Source organism: Dendrobates tinctorius, unplaced genomic scaffold (genome assembly GCF_039654945.1).
Source record: "Dendrobates tinctorius isolate UK_male_01 unplaced genomic scaffold, ASM3965494v1 ptg000063l, whole genome shotgun sequence".
Lineage (NCBI taxonomy): Eukaryota > Metazoa > Chordata > Amphibia > Anura > Dendrobatidae > Dendrobates > Dendrobates tinctorius.
In genome coordinates, this window is record NW_027361731.1 from 13,507,738 (window position 1) to 13,520,798 (window position 13,061).

Genomic DNA, 13,061 nt, shown 5'->3' on the forward strand with positions numbered 1-13,061 from the left:
AGAGCCGGCTCTTTTTCGACTCCTTTTGGATCCTAAATGGATCCCTATTGTATATGTGTTATGGCGATCTAAACTCCGCCCACCTACCGCATAAAGCCCGCCCACTCGCTAGGAACCAATTCTAGTGCTTAGTGGGCGGAGTTACGTTTTCCGAACGCCGGGATTTTAGGCCCAGTGAGAGCCATTCAAGGGTTTCCTTGGCTCTCACTGGGGTGCCGACTCCCATCGTTCACCGCGGGGAGCCGGCTCTTTGTGTGTGACTGCGGTCAGTGCTGTGGTCGCGGTTCCTCTCTCCCCTGTGTCCCGGCCGCTGTAACAATTCTCCCCTCACCTGTCCCCTGCAGGCGGCCATCATTCCTTCTCTGGCGCCAAATAGGATTAACCCCCGGAGGGAATTTCATTTTATTTTTTCGCTTTCCTTCTTCCCAGAGCCATAACGTTTTTATTTTTCCACCAATATGGCTACATGAGGGCTTATTTTTTGCGGGACGAGTTGTACTTTTCAACGGCACCATTGGTTTTACCATGTCGTGTACTGGAAATAACTTCCAAGTGCGGTGAAATTAATTAAAAAAAGTGCAATCCCACACGTGTTTTTTCCTTTGGCTTCTTTGCTCGGTTCACTTGATGCTAAATCTGCCATCATGATTCTCCAGGTCATTACGAGCTCATAGACACCAAACACGTCTGGGTTCTGTTTTATCTAAGTGGTGAAAAAAAATTCCTAAAAAAAAAAAAAAAGAATGGCGCCATTTTCTGAGACCCGTAGCGGCTCCATTTTTCATGATCTGGGGTCGGGTGAGGGCCTATTATTTGCGTGCCGGGCTGACGTTTTTAGTGATACCATTTTAGTGCAGATACGATCGTTATTGCATTTTAATACAATGTCGCGGCGACCAAAAAATGTAATTCTGCTTTTTTTTTTTTTTTTTTTCTCTCACTACACCATTCAGTGATCGGGTTAATTCTATTTTTTTATTGATGGGGCGATACCCAATCTATGTAGGTTTCATTTTATATTGTTTTATTTTGAATGGGGCAAAAGAGGGCTGATTTGTACTTTTATATATTTTTTTTTTAATATATATATTTTTAAACACTTTTTTTTTGTACTTTTGACATGCTTCAATAGCCTCCATGGGTTTATGAAGCAAATAAACCTTCATTGACTTTTTAACCCCTTTCTGACATCTATCCCGTCCACTAGAGATGAGCGACGTTGCCTTTTTTAGGGTCGAGTTGGGATTCATGAAACCCAACTTTGTCGAATGTCGGGTCGAACGAAATAGGCCAACTATAGGGAAAAGTCGGGGTCCGACTGAAACACGAAACCCAATGCAAGTCAATGGGGAAGCAAAGTCGGCAGGGAGTGGAGGACAGGAAACACACATACATGCTGGAACGCTTTTTTAAAGTGTGCGAAACTCTCTCTCCCCGGACGCTGCACATGTCATCTCATTGCCCGCAGTGTACGTCCTTTCTCAGTGGCTGAAAAAAAAGTCACGTGCAAGCATTCTGGGAGATCTGACTTTGGCGCTCGTTTTGCCGACCCCCATGGCCGACTTCACACTGTGGTCTGATTCGGTCGGCGAAACCCGACTTTGCTATAAGTCGGCGATTTATGAATCTGGCCGACCTGTTTCGCTCAACTCCAGCGTCCACGTGACTCTTGCCCGTATGACCGGGAACGGGATAGTACGTCACTGCGATCAACTGCGCTCACGGGGGGAGCACCGCTGATCGCGGCCGGGTGTCAGCTGATTATTACAGCTGACACAGTACGGACCACCCCCAGCACATTAACCCCTGGCACACTGCGATCAAACATGATCACAGTGTACCGAGGGCACAGAAGCAGGGAGGGGGCTCCCTCAGTGCTTCCCTGAGACCCTCGAAACAGCACGATGTGATCACGCTGATCTGAAGACCTCCTCCCTGCAAGCCCCCGGATTCAGTATGGCCGTGGGGCCTTCGGGGTCCTGCAAGAAGGCAGCTTCCTCAGTGCCTGCTGAGAAAGCCTTCTCAGAGTCTGTCAGATTGCTGTCACTGATCAGCAATCTGACACTATACAGTGATGTCCCACACTGGGACAATATAATGAAGTAAAAAAAAGAAATATTCCCTAATTTTTTCTATATTAAAAAAACAATAAAAGTACACATATTTAGTTTCGCCGCATCCGTAACGACCCGTCCTATAAAACTGTTCCACTAGTTAACCCCTTTAGTGAACCCCTTAAAAAAAAGATAAAAACAAGCAAAAAAACAATGCTTTATCATCATACTGTCGAACAAAAAGCGCAATAACACGTAATCAAAAAGACGGATATAAATAACCATGGTACCACTGAAAACGTCATCTTGTCCTGCAAAAAATGAGCCACCACAGTGTCATCAGCAAAAAAATAAAGTTATAGAATAAAGCAATGCAAGAATATTTTTTTATATAAAATTGTTTTTAATTGCATAAAAGCGCCAAAACATAAAAAGACATAAATGAGGTATCGCTTTAATCGTACTGACCCGAAGAATAAAACCGCTTTATCAAGTTTACCGCACGCAGAACGGTGTAAGCGCACCCCCCAAAAGAAATTCATGAAACGCTGGTTTTTGTTCATTCTGCGTCCCAAAAATCTGAATAAAAAGCGATCAAAAAATGTCACGTGCCCGAAAATGATACCAATAAAAGCGTCAACTCGTCCCGCAAAAAAATAAGATCTCACATGACTCTGTGGGCCAAAATACGGAAAAATTATAGCTCTCAATATGTGGTGATGCAAAAACTATTTTTACAATAAAAAGCATCTTTTAGCGTGCAACAGCTGCCAAATATACAGTCATGGCCAAAAGTTTTGAGAATGACACAAATATTATATTTTCACATGATCTGCTGGCCTCTGGTTTTTATGTGTGTTTGTCAGATGGTTTTATCACATACAGAAATATAATTGCAATCATATTATGAGTAGCAAAAGGTTATATTGACAGAATGAGTTAATGCAGCAAGTCAATATTTGCAGTGTTGACCCTTCTTCTTCAGGACCTCAGCAATTCTCCCTGGCATGCTCTCAATCAACTTCTGGATCAAATCCTGACTGATAGCAGTCCATTCTTGCAAAATCAATGCTTTTATTTTGTCTGCATTTGAAGGTTTTTGTTTGTCCACCCGTCTCTTGATGATTGACCACAAGTTCTCAATGGGATTAAGATCTGGGGAGTTTCCAGGCCATGGTCCCAAAATCTCTTCCCTGAGCCATTTAGTTATCACCTTTGCATTATGGCAAGGTGCTCCATCATGTTGAAAAAGGCATTGTTGATCGCCAAACTGCTCTTGGACGGTTGGGAGAAGTTGCTCTTGGAGGACATTCTGGTACCATTCTTTATTCATGGCTGTGTTTTTAGGCAAGACTGAGATAGAGCCCATTCCCTTGGCTGAGAAGCAACCCCACACATGAATGGTTTCAGGATGCTTGACAGTTGGCATGAGACAAGACTGGTGGTAGCGCTCACCTGGTCTTCTCAGAATAAGCTGTTTTCCAGATGTCCCAAACAATCGAAAAGGGGATTCATCAGAGTAAATGACTTTACCCCAGTCCTCAGCAGTCCACTCCCTGTACCTCTTGCAGAATATCAGTCTGTCCATGATGTTTTTCCTGGAGAGAAGTGGCTTCTTTGCTGCCCTCCTTGAGACCAGGCCTTGCTCCAAGAGTCTCAGCCTCACAGTGCGTGCAGATGCACTCACACCTGCCTGCTGCCATTCCTGAGCAAGCTCTGCACTGCTTGTAGCCCGATCCCGCAGCTGAAACACTTTTAAGAGACGGTCCTGGCGCTTGCTGGTCTGTCTTGGGTGCCCTGGAGCCTTTTTGGCAACAAGGGAACCTCTCTCCTTGAAGTTCTTGATGATGCGATAGATTGTTGACTGAGGTGCAATCTTTCTAGCTGCGATACTCTTCCCTGTTAGGCCATTTTTGTGCAGTGCAATGATGACTGCACGTGTTTCTTTAGAGATAACCATGGTTAACAGAAGAGAAACAATGATGCCAAGCACCAGCCTCCTTATAACGTGTCCAGTGGTGTCATTCTTACTTAATCATGACAGATTGATCTTCTGCCCTGTCCTCATCAACACCCACACCTGTGTTAATGGAGCAATCACTGAAACGATGTTAGCTGGTCCTTTTAAGGCAGGGCTGCAATGATGTTGAAATGTGTTTTGGGGGATAAAGTTAATTTTCTAGGCAAATATTGACTTTGCAAGTAATTGCTGTTAAGCTGATCACTCTTTATAACATTCTGGAGTATATGCAAATTGCCATTAGAAAAAAAGAAGCAGTAGACTTTGTAAAAATTAATATTTGTGTCATTCTCAAAACTTTTGGCCATGACTGTAAAAACCGCCATAAATAGTAAATCAAACCCCCCGTTATCACCCCCTTAGTTAGGGAAAAATAATAAAATTAAAAAAAGTATTTCCATTTTCCCATTAGGGTTAGGGCTGAGATTAGGGTTAGGGCAGAGATTAGGGTTAGGGCTAGGGTTACGAGTGTGTAAACAAAGCCTAATAGACCTTCATACATTGCAGCACAGACACCATTATTAGGCCTGTAAATATTGTAGTAACTAGCAGGGCTGAGAAGTCGGAGTCGGTGCTCATTTTGGTGGAGTCGGAGTTGGAGTCGGTATAAAATGGACCGACTCCAAAAATATATAATAAATTGGGTACAGTAGTTCAATGCAGAATATGCTGAATATTTTTTCATAGGAATTTGGGAAAGTTCTGAAATGTCCTATAAATGACTGTTCTATTCCTGATCTAAGGCTACATTCACACACAGCGTTTTTCCTGCGTTTTTTGAGGATACATTTTTCAGTTGCAAAAGCAGATCAGCTTTTTAACCCCTTAAGCCCCAAGGGTGGTTTGCACGTTAATGACCGGGCCAATTTTTACAATTCTGACCACTGTCCCTTTATGAGGTAATAACTCTGGAACGCTTCCCTGGATCCCGGTGATTCTGCCATTGTTTTCTCGTGACATATTGTACTTCATGTTATTGGTAAAATTTCATTCAAATAACTTGCGTTTATTTGTGAAAAAAACAAATTTGGCGAAAATTTTGAAAATTTCGCAATTTTCCAACTTTGAATTTTTATGCCCTTAAATCACAGAGATACGGCATACAAAAAACTAGATAAGTAACATTTCCCACATGTTTACTTTACATCAGCACAATTTTGGAACCAAAATTTTTTTTTGTTAGGAAGTTATAAGGGTTAAAAATTGACCAGCGATTTCTCATTTTTGCAACACCATTTTATTTTTACGGACCACATCACATTTGAAGCCACTTTGAGGGGTCTATATGATAGAAAATACCCAAAAGTGACACCATTCTAAAAACTGCACCCCTTAAAGTGCTCAAAACCACATTCAAGAAGTTTATTAACCCTTTAGGTGCGTCACAGGAATTTTTTGAATATTTAAAAAAAACTTCAGGTTCAATTTTTTTTCTTTTACCAAGGGTAACAGAAGAAATTGGACTGCAAAAGTTATTGTGCAGTTTGTCCTGAGTACGCTGATACCTGATATGTGGTGGGAACCACTGTTTCGGTGCATGGCAGAGCTCAGAAGGGAAGGAGTGCCGTTTGACTTTTTCATTGCAAAATTGGCTGGAATTCAGATCGGACGCCATGTCACGTTTGGAGATCCCCTGATGTTCCTAAACAGTGGAAACCCCCCACAAGTGACCCCATTATGGAAACTAGACCCCCCAAGGCACTTATCTAGATATGTGGTGAGAACTTTGAACCCACAAGGGCTTCTCAGAAGTTTATAACGTACAGCGGTACAATTAAAAAATCATATTTTTTCCACAAAAATGATCTTTTCACCCTCAATTCTTATTTTTCCAAGGGTAACATGACCCTAAAAGATATTGTACAATTTGTCCTGAGTACGCTGATACCCCATATGTGGGTGTAAATGACTATTTGGGCGCATGGCAGAGCTCGGAAGGGAAGCAGCGCCATTTGACGTTTTTGGCTGGAATTGAGATCGGACACCATGTCGCGTTTGGAAAGCCCCTGATGTACCAAAACAGTAGAAACCCCCCACAAATGACACCATTTTGGAAACTAGACCCCCCAAGGAACTTATCTAGATATGTGGTGAGAACTTTGAACCCCCCAGTGCTTCACAGAAGTTTATAACGCCAGGGCGTGAAATTAAAAAAATCGTATTTTTTCCACAAACATGATCTTTTAGTCACCAATTTTTTTATTTTCCCAAGGGTACCAGGAGAAATTGGACCCCAAAAGTTGTTGTCCAATTTGTCCTGAGTACGCTGATACCTCATATGTGGGAGAAAACTACTGTATGTGCACACGTCGGGTCTCGGAAGGGCAGTAGTGACGTTTTGGAATGCAGACTTTGATGGATTGGTCTGTGGGTGTCATGTGCGTTTGGAGAGCCCCTGATGTACCTAAACTATTGAAACTCCCCACAAGTGACCCCATTTTGGAAACTAGACCCCCCACGGAACTTATCTAGATGTGTGGTGAGCACTTTGAACCCCCAAGTGCTTCACAGAAGTTTATAACGCCTGGGCGTGAAAATAAAAAAATCATTTTTTTCCCACAAAAATGATATTTTTGCCCCCAATTTTTTATTTTCCTAAGGGTAACAGGAGAAATTGGACCCCAAAAGTTGTTTTGCAATTTGTCCTGAGTATTCTGATACCCTATATGTGGGGGTAAAACACTGTTTGGGCGCATGGCAGAGCTTGGAAGGGAAGGAGCACCATTTGACTTTTTCAACTCAGAATTGGCTGGAATTGAGATCAGACGCCATGTTGCATTTGGAGAGCCCCTGATGTGCCCAAAAGTGGAAACCCCCAATTCTAACTCCAACCCTAACGCCAACACACCCCTAATCTCAGCCCTAACCCTAGCCCTAATCCTACCCTAACCCTAGCCCTAACCCTAACGGAAAACTGGAAATAAATACATTTTTTTTTATTTTATTATTTTTCCCTAACTAAGGGGGTGATAACGGGGGGATTGATTTACTATTTATGGCGGTTTTTATGTTTGGCAGCTGTCGCACGCTGAAAGACGCTTTTTATTGTAAAAATAGTTTTTGCATCACCACATATTGAGAGCTCTAAGTTTTCTGTATTTTGACCCACCGAGTCATGTGAGGTCTTATTTTTTGCGGGACGAGTTGACGTTTTTATTGGTACCATTTTCGGGCACGTGACATTTTTTGATCGCTTTTTATTCCGATTTTTGGGACGCAGAATGAACAAAAACCAGCGTTTCATGAATTTCTTTTGGGGGGGTGCGTTTACACCGTTCCGTGTGCGATAAAATTGATAAAGCGGTTTTATTCTTCAGGTCAGTACGGTTACAGCGATACCTCATTTAGGTCGTTTTTTATGTTTTGTCGGTTTTATGCAATGAAAACCATTTTATATGAAAAATAATTATTTTTGCATCGCTTTATTCTGCGAGCTATAACTTTTTTATTTTTTCTCTGATGATGCTGTGTTGCGGCTCGTTTTTTGCCGGACAAGATGACGTTTTCAGCGGTACCATGGATATTTATATGCGTCTTTTTGATCGTGCGTTATTACACTTTTTGTTCGGTGGTATGATAATAAATCATTATTTTTTGCTTCGTTTTTTATTTTTATTTTTTAAGGGGTTCGCTAAAGGGGTTAACTAGTGGGACAGTTTTATAGGGCGGGTCGTTACAGACGCGGCGATACCAAATATGTGTAATTTATTGGTTTTTTTTTTATTATTTTCAAAAAATGAATTTATTGGGGAATATTTTTTTTTTTTTACTAATTTATTTAGCGATTTATTTTTTTTTTATTATTTTTACACTTTTTTTTTTTTACTTACATAGTACCAGGTGGGACATCACTGCCCTGTGACAGATCGCTGATCTGTCACATCACAGATCACTGTGACAGATCAGTGATCTGTCACAGGCACTACTGCAGACTTCCTCATGCCTGCACTTTGCAGGCAGTGAGGAAGTCAGCTCCCTACAGGCCCCCGTCGCCATCTTGGATCCGGGGGGCTTGTATGGAAGGAGTCCCCCGCAGCAGCGCTGCCGTGGGGGGCTCAGGGAAGCACGGAGGGAGCCCCCTCCCTGCCGATGCTTCCCTTTAACCCCCGGTACACTGCGATCGTGTTTGATCGCGGTGTACAAGGGGTTAACGTGTCAGGGGCAGTCCGTGACCGCCCCTGACACATTGTGCCGGGTGTCAGCTGTGATAATCAGCTGACACCCAGCTGCGATCAGCGGCGCTCACCACGTGGGCGCCGCTGATCGCATTAGACGTATTATCCCGTCCCTGGGAATTAAGTCCCAGGGCACATGGACGGGATAGTACGTCTAATGGCAGAAAGGGGTTAAATAACCACATCACCTGAAAGGTTTTTGAGCTCATAGATAATGTTTTCAATAGCAAAAGCAGATTAGAAATCTGCTCTATCCATCTATCTATAAATCCATTTATCCATATCTGTCTATCCATATCATATCTGTACCAAAAAGAATGAAAGCCGGGTAGCACACAGACTAACACTCTTTTTTTAGCACCAGTCAGGTACACCTCATAGCTGCCCAAAAGGACGCCCAGGACAGGCATTGCTCGTCTTCAGTAACACATCAACATCAACTGATAGTTGGAATAAATAGACTGCATTCATCACCACATCTTCTTAAGGTGCAGGCTTTATTTTCAAGTGTAGGGGTGTGAAGTATGAGGTTCTGCAGCAGCTGAGGTGTGCAGTATGAAATTCTGTGGAACAGTATGAGATTCTGCCCCCCCAGGTTTGATCCTGGCTACGCCCATAGTGTGAATGTAGCCTGAGGATCTAGGCTTTATCTTAGCCGAGATAAGTCATAGTGTGTGTGTGTGTGTGTGTGTATATATATATATATATATATATATATATATATATATATATATATACACACACACACTACAGACCAAAAGTTTGGACACACCTTCTCAATCAAAGCGTTTTCTTTATTTTCATGACTATGAAAATTGTAGATTCACTCTGAAGGCATCAAAACTATGAATTAACACATGTGGAATTATATAATTAACAAAAAAGTGTGAAACAACTGAAAATATGTCTTAAATTCTAGGTTCTTCAAAGTAGTCACCTTTTGCTTTGATTTCTGCTTTGCACACTCTTGGCATTCTCTTGATGAGCTTCAAGAGGTAGTCACCGGAAATGGTTTTCACTTCACAGGTGTGCCCTGTCAGGTTTAATAAGTGGGATTTCTTGCCTTATAAATGGGGTTGGGACCATCAGTTGTGTTGTGCAGAAGTCTGGTGGATACACAGCTGATAATCCTACTGAATAGACTGTTAGAATTTGTATTATGGCAAGAAAAAAGCAGCTGAGTAAAGAAAAACGAGTGGCCATCATTACTTTAAGAAATGAAGGTCAATCAGTCCGAAAAATTGGGAAAACTTTGAAAGTGTCCTCAAGTGCATTGGCAAAAACCATCAAGCGCTACAAAGAAACTGGCTCACATGAGGACCGCCCCAGGAAAGGAAGACCAAGAGTCACCTCTGCTGCGGAGGATAAGTTCATCCGAGTCACCAGCCTCAGAAATCGCAGGTTAACAGCAGCTCAGATTAGAGACCAGGTCAATGCCACACAGAGTTCTAGCAGCAGACACATCTCTACAACAACTGTTAAGAGGAGACTTTGTGCAGCAGGCCTTCATGGTAAAATAGCTGCTAGGAAACCACTGCTAAGGACAGGCAACAAGCAGAAGAGACTTGTTTGGGCTAAAGAACCCAAGGAATGGACATTAGACCAGTGGAAATCTGTGCTTTGGTCTGATGAGTCCAAATTTGAGATCTTTGTTTCCAACCACCATGTCTTTGTGCGATGCAGAAAAGGTGAACGGATGGACTCTACATGCCTGGTTCCCACCGTGAAGCATGTAGGAGGAGGTGTGATGGTGTGGGGGTGCTTTACTGGTGACAATGTTGGGGATTTATTCAAAATTGAAGGCATACTGAACCAGCATGGCCACCACAGGATCTTGCAGCGGCATGCTATTCCATCCGGTTTGTGTTTAGTTGGACCATCATTTATTTTTCAACAGGACAATGGCCTCAAACACACCTCCAGGCTGTGTAAGGGCTATTTGACCAAGAAGGAGAGTGATGGGGTGCTACGCCAGATGACCTGGCCTCCACAGTCACCAGACCTGAACCCAATCGAGATGGTTTGGGGTGAGCTGGACCGCAGAGTGAAGGCAAAAGGGCCAACAAGTGCTAAGCATCTCTGGGAACTCCTTCAAGACTGTTGAAGACCATTTCCGGTGACTACCTCTTGAAGCTCATCAAGAGAATGCCAAGAGTGTGCAAAGCAGTAATCAAAGCAAAAGGTGGCTACTTTGAAGAATCTAGAATATAAGACATATTTTCAGTTGTTTCACACTTTAATTATATAATTCCACATGTGGTAATTCATTGTTTTGATGCCTTCAGAGTGAATCTACAATTTTCATAGTCATGAAAATAAAGAAAACTCTTTGAATGAGAAGGTGTGTCCAAACTTTGGTCTGTACCGTGTACATGTATACAGTGTATTACATATTTACAATTTATTACAGTTTTTTGTGTTCTAAAGTTGTATTCCAATAAATATATATTCTGTTCTATCTAAATATCTTGATTATTGGATCATAGAAATGATTAAATGTCTGATGTTCACATTGTACTACAATAAATTTTTCACTTAAATATAAGCAATATATGTGGGAGTCGGAGTCGTGGCTTACCGACTCCACAGCCCTGGTAACTAAGCTGCCCCATACTATCGAGTACTTGGGGGCGGAGGGGCATTCACCTGATCTGTCACACCTTCTTAGATGCCATGTTTGATTTTCACAGCAGCAAGTGGTTAAACTGCCAGGGATTTTATTGCATCTGAACCTGTGCCGTCCCTGCAGTGTACATCTATGTTCTGGTTCACAAAAGGGTTAATGTTTTGAAGCAATTGTTTGTGTTAAAAAATAAAATGTGTCTTCTGCTTTTTATGTTTTTTTTCTTTTTACAAGAATTGTTGGAGCCAATTTTCTTTAGAAACATTTTAGTATCTGTTTTTTTTTTTCTGGTGTTTTTCTTGTAATATAGGAAAGTCTAAGGCCAGAAATAAACCCCATAAATCACTGTACATGGAGACTTTGGGATCAGATCATTTCTGTTTGTGATAGAAGATTACAGTGCGGGGAAGACAGGAAACATAATATACAAAAAAAACTGAGTGTAAATCCCAAAAAATTTGTATATAAAATTCAATTTTTATTACAATGTCAATATACATGTACAATACATACAAAGAAAGAGTCCATATATAGGGGAAGGGACAGACAAATGGGTGTACAAAACCGAGCCCTGAACCAGTATCAAAAGGTGGGAAGGTGGTTTAAAGTGATACTATTTAGCATCATATATTGATATATAATGGCATGTGGTTTAAAGTGCATGTGCCTGCATGTAAACATCACAAAATAATCAAATAGTTAATCATACCGCATTAAGGAACTCCCAGAGGGTGCCTTATAATAGCCCATTAACCAATATTAAACCCTATAGGCAGTAGCCACTCTTACCCATAGTCCCTCGCTCAGGGGTCCGGAACATGCAGCCCCAACGTGCGTTTCGCGTTGGCTTCCTCGGGGGGGCCAGGAAACATAGACAGCCGGTGGGGATGGAGTCAGGGACGGACTCTGGACAAATATGTTTCTAGAGCCGTAGTAGAAGATGAAGATGTCGTCCTCATCATGAAGTAGTTATTTCTCCTGTCACGTGTAATGAATATCTCCTGCAGTATTGCTAATGCCGATTCCAGTGTCGGTAAATGAGACGAGAATTAGCGTTATGGAAGATGAGTCTATGAGGAACGTATTCAGCTGCCGACTCCGAGGAGGAAACTGCTTGTTGTCTGTGGCCTAAATATATAGGTTTTATTAGTAGATGTTATGAAGAAAACTAAATACTGTAAAATAATAAATCTCCTCATATGTTTCCCTTATTATCTCCAGTAATTGTATTATTACACAGGATTGTTATGATGTTACATCGGCTCATCTTCTTCTCATTCAGGTCTCTACAATATCAGATCCTCTCAGTGAAGATCTTCTATATAAGAACGTTTTCCTGATTTACCCATCAAAGATGGATATGGACAGAGACAAGATGGCGGAGAGGATTTTACACCTCACCCTAGAGATCCTCTTTCGGCTTACTGGAGAGGTGAGAGATCCTGATGACGTCACATTACATCATTCTTATCTATGGGAATAACAGATGGACAGAACTGGAGAGGTGAGGACTCTGGAAATGTCTGTAGTGAGATTTATTAATGTGTCTCTCCATAACCAGGATTACACAGTAGTGAAGAAGACCTCTAGTGATCGTTGTCAGGACCCTGTGTCTGAGGGATGGGGAAGACCCCTGAGCCCAATCACAGGGCCTCCACCTCACCCCCTGATACATGAGGACATCAATGGTCAGAAGATCCTAGACCTCACCTACAAGATGATTGAGCTGCTGACTGGAGAGGTGACACTGCTGGGAATGCTGGGACATTATACGGGAATGCTGGGACATTATACAGTAATGCTATGAACGGATCGGGGGATGACAGTATCATTGTATGTGTCAGGTTCCTATAAGGTGTCAGGATGTTGCCATCTATTTCTCCATGGAGGAGTGGGAGTATTTAGAAGGACATAAAGATCTGTACAAGGACGTCATGATGGAGCTTCTCCAGCCCCTCACATCACCAGGTAATAGACAAGACTAAATACACACGGCCTATAATTATCTGTATGTAAAGAATGAATTCAGTCCCTGTATGTGTTTCCTCCAGATCTATCCAGTAAGAGGACAACACCAGAGAGATGTCCCCGTCCTCTTCTTCCACAGGACTGTAAACAAGAAGATCCCAATGTTCCTCAGGATCATCAGGTAGATGGAGAGAAGGTGTCATGAGATCTCACCTATGATG

At 42.1% G+C, this 13,061-nt stretch overlaps 2 protein-coding genes across 3 annotated transcripts in view; one reads left to right on the forward strand and one right to left on the reverse strand.

The window, feature by feature from the left end:
* The window catches only part of LOC141094192 (uncharacterized), a 580,189-nt gene that overhangs the window by 117,531 nt on the left and 449,597 nt on the right, over window positions 1-13,061 (reverse strand). The gene's annotated exons all lie outside the window — the stretch shown is intronic.
* LOC141093938 (uncharacterized) overlaps window positions 1-13,061 on the forward strand; it is a 111,510-nt gene that overhangs the window by 209 nt on the left and 98,240 nt on the right. The window contains 4 exon segments of the mRNA XM_073579619.1: window positions 12,155-12,304; window positions 12,434-12,613; window positions 12,717-12,840; window positions 12,924-13,021. Coding sequence (XP_073435720.1) covers window positions 12,227-12,304; window positions 12,434-12,613; window positions 12,717-12,840; window positions 12,924-13,021 — 480 coding nt within the window. The 5' untranslated portion in view covers window positions 12,155-12,226.